The 8,657-nt window shown below is 38.6% G+C and overlaps 1 protein-coding gene across 2 annotated transcripts; it reads right to left on the bottom strand.

Moving 5' to 3' along the window:
- Positions 1 to 299: 299 nt before the first annotated feature.
- On the bottom strand, positions 300 to 7,104 carry LOC130929377 (spindlin-1-like). Of its 2 annotated transcripts, none has more exons than XM_057856477.1 (5): positions 6,987 to 7,104; positions 6,209 to 6,250; positions 3,770 to 4,029; positions 3,394 to 3,627; positions 300 to 1,158 (listed from the first exon to the last, which is right to left on the bottom strand). In XM_057856477.1, the coding sequence occupies exons 2-5, from the start codon at positions 6,226 to 6,228 to the stop codon at positions 953 to 955; spliced, it is 720 nt and encodes a 239-aa protein (XP_057712460.1). In that variant the 5' UTR covers positions 6,229 to 6,250; positions 6,987 to 7,104; the 3' UTR covers positions 300 to 952. The 2 variants fall into 2 exon arrangements, with proteins under 2 accessions (XP_057712460.1, XP_057712461.1); XM_057856478.1 differs by lacking the exon at positions 6,987 to 7,104 and adding an exon at positions 6,559 to 6,736.
- Between the last annotated feature and the right edge of the window lie 1,553 nt (positions 7,105 to 8,657).

Here is an 8,657-nt window from a genome sequence, read left to right on the forward strand (position 1 = left end):
GGTAACTTCCTATTCATTTGGGTGCCTTCTCGAGTCCCTTCCTGTGTAGTAACGCTTAAATGAACAAGAAGTTACCTGTAAATGCGCTAGAATTATCAGTAATTGACCCAAGAATGGCCCAAATTCAACAGAAAATGAAACAAAATTATCTCATGGCCTGGCTTTAGACGTCCAATAAGTTTGCCGCCCTCCCAGTTCGAACGGACTGGACGTCTATTGCCGTCGATGTCAGTGAACGGGTAAAAAAAAAAAAAAAAAATCTAGCAAAAACCGCTAAGGAACGACACGAAACGAAAATGTTTTTCAAACATCTTTGATTCGATTCATAAAAACGATTCAATTTCTATTTACAGAACAATATTTCAGGGTTACAATTCATATTTCAAGGCCGTACAATTTAAGTTTCCGGAAAGAAAATATCGGGCGCTGATGTCAACATAAATAGCACGAGCACTGTTGAAAGCAACTGGACATAAACATTGGTATATTGAATATATTAGATAATTAGAGAGTAGAAAACTTGCACTTTACACAATAGAACAGAAATATAATCACTTTTTTTGTTGTTGTTGTTGTTTTTTTTTTTTTTTGTGTGGACACAATCAATGATTCCCGTACGATTCAACTGAGTTCACAGCGATGGTAGATTGGCACGTCACTCAGATGAACAGGACTTTTTTTGCCGTCACGTAACACGTAAAGCACAATGACGCGTATTTAGAGTTAGATTTCGTCACCTGCCGATCTGTACAAATGGATATATTTACACGAAAAGAGTCGCTAGTCGTCGCTAAATCGTCTTTAAACTGGAGAGATGCGAGCCCGAGAAATGAAATGTTATCGTCTTCGGTGGCGTTTCCTTCCCGCTGCGCGGAAGAAAAACTTTGCTAACACTTCAACCGGTAACGACCGGCTGATTCAAAGATGGCCGGCGGACGGCGAGTCACGAGTTCTAGGTGGTTTTCACCAGGTCGTAGACGTGAATGTGGACGTCGTCGTCGTATTTGATGTAGTACACTGTGGGCTTGGCGGGCACCTGGTAGATGACTAGGCCCGTTCTCTTTAGCCCGTTATCTGTGACGTACTCCACTTGTTTACCCACGAGGCTTTCTGGCTCCTCTCCTGGCTTCCTGTCGGCTGGAAGTAGGTGTTTGTTCTCTGCACGTGCGAGGGAAAAAAAAAAAAAAAAAAGAGGCGGCATTAAGAGGATTCGGTGGCATTTGAGACCAGTAGATGGTAGTAATGACCCAGTTTTGAGATAAATCTACTGTCATATTACTATGGGTTATACATTTAGCTACATTGTGCATTGGAACCAAAAACTATTCATAGATTACCTTGAATACTATGTAACTAGGGGTCAGACAAAATGTTGTACCCCAAAAGGTTAGTGCGGAGCCCCTAAAGGGACATCAACAGAAATAACATAAATTTAAGCTATCTGGTGCGCACCAGCAACAATCTGGTAAACTAGTGCTGCAATGATTAATTGATTAACTCGAGTATTCGATTAGAAAAAAAATATTCAAATTGAATTTTGTTGCCTCGAGTATTCGTTTAATTAAAGTGGTGTTTGATGTTTTATTTTGAAAGTGTTTACATTTACTTTATTGATTGGGATGGATACATTGCCCTCTGGTCTGCCTCATTTCACATGGCTGAATCCAACTGCTCCCTGTCAAGACCAACGTAAGCGAAGTTTTTCTTTGGGCTAATGTTTTTTAATGCATTTGGAATTTAGTTTATAAGTATATTTAGCTGTTTTTTGTGGGAATACGAGTCTGACCCATTTGTTAAGAGCATTGGGGAAAAAAAAAAAACGTTATCATTTAATAGCATTTAAGCTAGAGGACTTTTGTCATGTAAGATAGCCAATTATTCTTTTGTTGTACATAGATCCTCATTTATTTATTTTCTGAGGCTCAGCTCAGGTATTTTAATTTTTCATGTTCCTTTTCAGATTACTCGATTATTCGAACTAATTAGTTCATAGATTAATCGACTACTAAAATAATCGATAGCTGCAGCCCTAAAACATTAGCATTATAAAGTTTTTAAGCTGGCGGACTTTTGCTACCCAAGTTAGCCAATTGTTGCAATTGGCTAACTTGCATAGCAAAAGCCCACAAGCTTAAATGCTATTGTTTACAAAAAATGGCCAACTTGTTTAGCAAAGGTTCGCTTGCTTAAATGCTATATAATGCTAATGTTACCAATGATTGGCTAACTTGCATAGCAAAAGTCCACTAGCATAAATGCTATATAATGCTAATGTTTACAACAATTGGCTAACTTGAATAGCAAAAGTCACCTATCTTAAATGCTATATAATGCAAATGTTTATAACAATTGGCTAACTAGCATAGCAAAAGTCCGCTAGCTTAAATGATATATAATGCTAATGTTTACAACAATTGGCTGACTTGCAGAGCAAAAGTCTGCTAGCTTAAACATTCTATAATGCTAAAATTTACAATTGGTTAACTTGCAAAGCGAAAGTCCACTAGCTTAAAAGCTATATAATGCTAATGTTTACAACAATAGGCCAACTTCGCATAACAAGTCTGCTAGCTTAAATTGCAATACAATGCTAATGTTAAAAACAATTGGCTAACTTGCATAGCAAAAGTCCGCTAGCTTAAATCCTATATAATGCTAATGTTTACAACAATTGGCCAACTTGCATGGCAAAAGTCCGCTAGCTTAAATGCTATATAATGATAATGTTTACAACAATTAGCTAACTTGCATAGCAAAAGTCCACTAGCTTACATCCTCTTTAATGCTAATGTTTACAACACTTGGCCAGCTTGCATCGCAAAAGTTACCTAGCTTAAATGCTATATAATGCTAAGGTTTACAACAATTGGCTGACTTGCAGAGCAAAGGTCCACTAGCTTAAATGCTATTTAATGCTAATATTTACAACTGGCTAACTTGTACAGCAAAAGCCCGCGAACTTAAATGCTATATAATGCGAATGTTTACAATTGGCTAACTGACATAGCAAAAGTCTGCTCGTTTAAATGCTATACAATGCTAATATTTAAAACAATTGGCTAACTCGGATAGCAAACGTGCGCTAGCTTAATTTCTATCTAATGCCAATGTTTACAACAATTGGCCAACTTGCATAGCAAAAATCCGCTGGCTTAAATGCTTTATAATGCTAACGTTTACAATAATTTGCCAATTTGCATAGATGCTATATAATGCTAATGTTTACAACAATTGGCTAACTTACATAGCAAAAGTTTGCCAGTTGCCTGGCATTGGCTGCCACGGACGGCCATAGACGTTCAATCCGTTTGAAGTAGTAGGGTGGCAGCAAATCTACTACTGATAAACTCGTTCAAATTTACAGCAGAAGGATAAAAAGAAGCAGCGAGTTACCCGATTCGGGAAGGACACGTAGATCGCCGTCCTTGTAATCGTCCCACAGCTGGTACATGTAGAGCACGGGGTCCTTTTCGTAGGTGATGTAATACCAGTGGGTCATGACGGGAGCCCGGGACAGCACCATGCCTCGCCATTCGTTTTTCTCGCCATCCTCCTTTTCGAACAGATGTTCCACCGCCCGTCCCACCAGCTCCTCTGCCCCGGGAGGCACCTTGATCTTATTATTCACTGCGGGGAGGACACGACACCTTAATGAGTCCGCTAACCTGGAAATGTTCGAAAGCATCCTGACAAAGTGCTAACAACAACTTTGCGCTGTGATCGGCTCATCTTACAAGCTAATGAAATCAAGAGAAAAACGGACACTCACCGACTTTCTCAGCCAACACTTGCAGGGTGGACACTCGGCTGTCTTTGAACAGCTCGATGCCATATACGCAGTCGAAACCGTCGTATTTGACCATGTAAAGGGAGCTGTTGACGGTTAGCCGCTCCAGAACCGTGCCTTTCCACTTGGTCACGCTCCCCTTCTCCCTCCAGTTGTGCTGGATTCTGCGGCCAAGCAGGTTGTCCGGGTCGGGGCTCAGGGTGGACGCCGAGCTCTCGCTCAACTCTTCGCTGCTGCGCTTCCTAGCATAACATCATAGAAGGGGGGTGTGAGAACTAAAGGTCGACAGATATATCAGTCCGATATAATAGGATAATTGTTATGTTCACTGTTAGGGTAATGATTGGTTTTATCAACCGGTCGATACATCGGGCTAGTATATGTTCTTTCTAAATCGGCCGATGTCAGTCAATATACAGTCCCTGACAAAAGTCTTTTCGCCTATCCATTTTGTAGAAACAATTGCTAATAACCTGACTTTTAATTATTCAATTGGTTTCAGAAATGGCTCATATGAAAGCTAAGACCCTCCCAAATGATGCTGAATGTACAAAAATATATTTGTTTCACTGAAAAAACATGTATCATTTAATGAAGACATAAAGGTCCAATTTTGGCTAGACAAAAGTTTTGTCGCCTACAGAAAGTAGTGTGAAAATTGAACAAAAAATGTAAATGTACAAACACAAAAATATGTTACATAACATAAGCGAAATATGTAGTGGTGCTGTGAGATCTAAATTTAATATTTTGTATGGCTTCCATGGGCTTTGGCAAGGATTCATATAATTTTATTGATGAAGTCATCAGGAACATCAAAGAAAGCAAACCTGCATGCCTCCAAGAGTTCATCAACATTCTTGGGTTTCGTCTTCCATGCTTCCTCTTTCATCCTACCCCAGACATGCTCAATGATGTTCATGTCTGGTGACTGGGCTGGCCAGTCCTGGAGGATATTGATATTCTTTGCCTTGAGAAACTTTGAGGTAGAGATTGAAGTATGCGATGGAGCACCATCCTGTTGCAGAATTTGTCCCTTTTTATGATGAGTAATGTAAGAGGCAGCTAAGATTTGTTGATATTTCAGACTATTTCTCTCTCATGGTGCAGACAATTAAAAAACCATGTGGCATTTGCCATGGCCCGCAGCCTGTCAAAAGGATGGACGCTGGAAAAGTGGCAAAAAGGTGGGTTTTTCATATGAATCGTCCATTGAATTACACTAGTCACCGCAAATATTGCAGGAGACCTACTGGAGCCCGCATGGATCTGAGATTCACTCAGAAAACAGTGAAGTTTGGTGGTTACATCATTACCAAAATCATGGTCTGGGGTTACATCCAGTTTGGGGGTGTGCAAGAGATCTGCAAGGTGGAAAGCAACATAAATATTCTGAAATATCAACAAATCTTAGCTGCCTCTTACATTCGTAACCATAAAAAGCGACACAGCCAGGCTGGTGCTCCATTGCATACTTCAATCTCTACCTCAAAGTTCCTCAAGGCAAAGAAGATCAAGATCCTCCAGGACTGGCCAATGTTTTATAGCAGGCTAAAGTAGGATGTCTTTTTTCCCCCCATTAGCCTCAATGAAGCAAAGCTAATGTTTACAGCGTTTAATATAGATGCGTTTCCTTATTTTGCATGTCTGAACTTTAATTCTACAGTGTGTTGATGACCAATAAACATCTGTGAAAAGAACTTGAGTATCTTATGCCATCAACACATACGTGTACACGCACGCACACGACGATAAAACACAGCCGTGAAAATTACCGCCCTCATTTTTATTTACCGTGCCACAAATGGACTCATTGCATATCGCGACAGAATTAGCAACTTCAAATAAAACATGCCGTTAGTTAGATGGACTTACAACCAGCTCGTAATTGTCTCCTGTCGTCTTCCAAAATTACAACTGGGTGACTGCGCTTTAAGGCCAAGGTGGAGCCAAGCTTGGCATTGAAGAGACCGGACACGACAGTGTACCCTCCTTTGTTTCGTTAAATAAGTCAACGTTTTGGTCACTCTGGTGCGCTTTTTTGGCTTTGTGCCGCTTTACCCGCCTGCATACCAAGCGTCCAACATTAAAAATTCCCGTTCCCATCGACTTCCGTCTATATAATGAATGAGGAAAGGGGGAAGTGACGTATGTCATAAAGCAGTCAGCACATTTGTAGTTTTTTTGTGTGTGTGGCAGGGTTCCTGCCACCCTCCTCAAAGTTAATTTGTGCCAGTGAAAGCGATACAGACCCCCTCAAGATATAAAAGAGGTGTCATTCAACTAGTCAGTCGACTAATCACAAATGTTAGGAACATATTTTATAAAGGTTGAAAAGTTACCTAGTGTTGCTTTAGGAGGGCTGCCAAAAACAACACTGACTCTCATGAAATTATAAAGATTGTGATTGTGTGATATTACCTGCCCCGTTTCTTTGACATGTTTCCATAAAGTCCCACAACCCTTCAAGCAAAAAAGAACACTAATTAGTAATCTTGACACAAACAGCTCACTCCTTAGTGTAAAATGTTAGCTTTTTACCGTTGTGAAAATGTTTGCTCTTACAAAATTCATTCAAAATGACCTTAAAATAGAACCAATACAACTTTGAGACATTTAGTTACACCATATAAACATGCATTTTATTTAATGTACCTTGAATTGGGCTCACACCCCTAAAAATAATCACGTTAACCGGGCAACATACATGCAAATTTACCAGGACTCCGGATGTAAACATTAGCTTGTAAAAGCTAATTGCTAATGCTTACCATCGTAGCTCCGTGCTAACGCGCACTGGTTAAACATTTGTATGCAGCAGATATCGAAAATAAATGCTTTAACTTCACCACAAGCACTGTTAGCTGACTACAACAAATGTCGACGTGTCGTAGGGAATGAGAAATACTGGTAAACGCGGCATTATAGAGACAAACGTCACCCAATTAGACGTCTATTCATTTAGAAAAGATTTGGGAAAAAAATAATACAAACTGTACGGTGGCGCCAACATTTCCACAAGTAAGCTAACTAAACAAAAGGAAACGCATCGCCATGTAAGCGGTGATTTTCTACCCGCACTCAAGCTACAATTTTAAATACGTAAAAAAAGAACGTGCGGTGAAGAATTAATTCATATCTCTAACCATCTCGACGGTTTTACCAGGTGAGAACTGATAGAATAAGACGTTTGCCTTACCTGATCAATATTTTCACGTGTGTTTTTCTTTGAAGAGCAGATTCCACCACCTAACGCAAGCTAAATAAGGAAAAGAATTGAAGAACTACAATTCCCAGAATGCACTCAATCAACCCCGATGCGTTCTGGGATTTCTGGGGTTCAACGAGATTCGGAGTCGTGTTTCCCAGAAAACTGAAGATTTTAATGTGTGTATAATCAAAAGTCACGCTTTTTTTTTTTTTTTTTTTTTACATGTATTTTCTTTTAATTATAGTTTTTTGAATATTTGAATTTCGTTCCGAAATAAATTACCTATTTAGAAATCAATACGAAGGCCTGAACTTTTGCTAGCTTTTGCTTGTAGCGTTTATACACTGCAAATTTATAACGTCTTAATCAGATTATTGATTTTTTAAAATTAAATCTAGTCAAATAATTTTTTCCATCTTGTTTTGAGTGTTAAAGACTAGTTAACAGATTAATGCGTCTGATTATTCCACTTACCTTAAGTAAATATTACTATTTGTTCTTATCAAGTCCATATATCTAGAAGTTTAAACATTTTCCCCCACCTAATTCAAGAAAGAAATTGCTTACAAGTAATATTTTGAACAATATATATTCATGAATTAAGAAAATTTCTGACAAGCAGGCTTTTTCTAAGATTAAATATAATAATTTATTGCGTACAATAAGTCTTAAACTTATTTTCAGCTAACTATTTTTCTTATTTCAAGAAATCTAAGTGGGTTAAATTTACTTGAAGCACAGGCGGATAATGACACTTATTTCTAGTAAATTCACACTAAAAGCAAGGGAATTTAACTAGTTTTAAGGAGGTGTGCATTTGCAGTGTAGGAAGGAAATATTAAGCACAATGACATGAATTTACCTGTTTTTATTTCCACACGTCATAGGTTTTGTATGTCAGCACCTGATCTTGGGTGAAGTCAACATTTCCGCCACTAGATGTCGCACAAAATCTCCTACAGGGATCCAATAAAGGAAAAAAAGGAAAATCTAAAGGTAATGGATTGGCTGGTGAGGTGAGTAAATGCATCACAGAGCAGCTTTGGGTGCTTATTTAACAGCAAACATTTGGTGAGAAGGTCATTGAACGGTTTATGTAAACGGAACAAATGTACAAAATCCCCTCCTTTCTGTAATGAATTGAAATTTCAATAGGTTAACCTGCTAATGCAACCTTGATGCTGTAAAAAAATGGCTGGTTCTAAAGCTATTTTAGTACCACCTTGAGAAAGAAAATCTCCATGTACAAGCATGGCGGAGTTTGACTTTTGGGGCAGGGGGGGCACAATATGTTTATGACCCCAAAACGCAGTGTCAGCAATAGAATTAACTTACAAGAATATTTAAAATAACAAGTTGACAATGAGCGTTTTTTGTTTCCAATCACTCTTGAGGGGAATTCCAAATCAGGCTGCTTAGGCAATACTTTTCGCCAAGATCGTCATCCATTGAATTTGGTACACCCACTGGTGTCTTGCCAATGTAGTTACCCCAGTCAAAAATTGTATCCCCTGGGCAGATCCATATGGTGGTAGATTTGGGTTTTGTTATTCGATTAAAAAAAGTTGCTTCAATTTAAAAAAAAAAAAAGTGGATTCAATCAAAATCTATATTTTTACCAAAAAAAAAAAAAAAAAGTCGCTTCAATCAAAAAAAAAA

Source organism: Corythoichthys intestinalis, chromosome 14 (assembly GCF_030265065.1).
Source record: "Corythoichthys intestinalis isolate RoL2023-P3 chromosome 14, ASM3026506v1, whole genome shotgun sequence".
NCBI classification, from domain to species: domain Eukaryota; kingdom Metazoa; phylum Chordata; class Actinopteri; order Syngnathiformes; family Syngnathidae; genus Corythoichthys; species Corythoichthys intestinalis.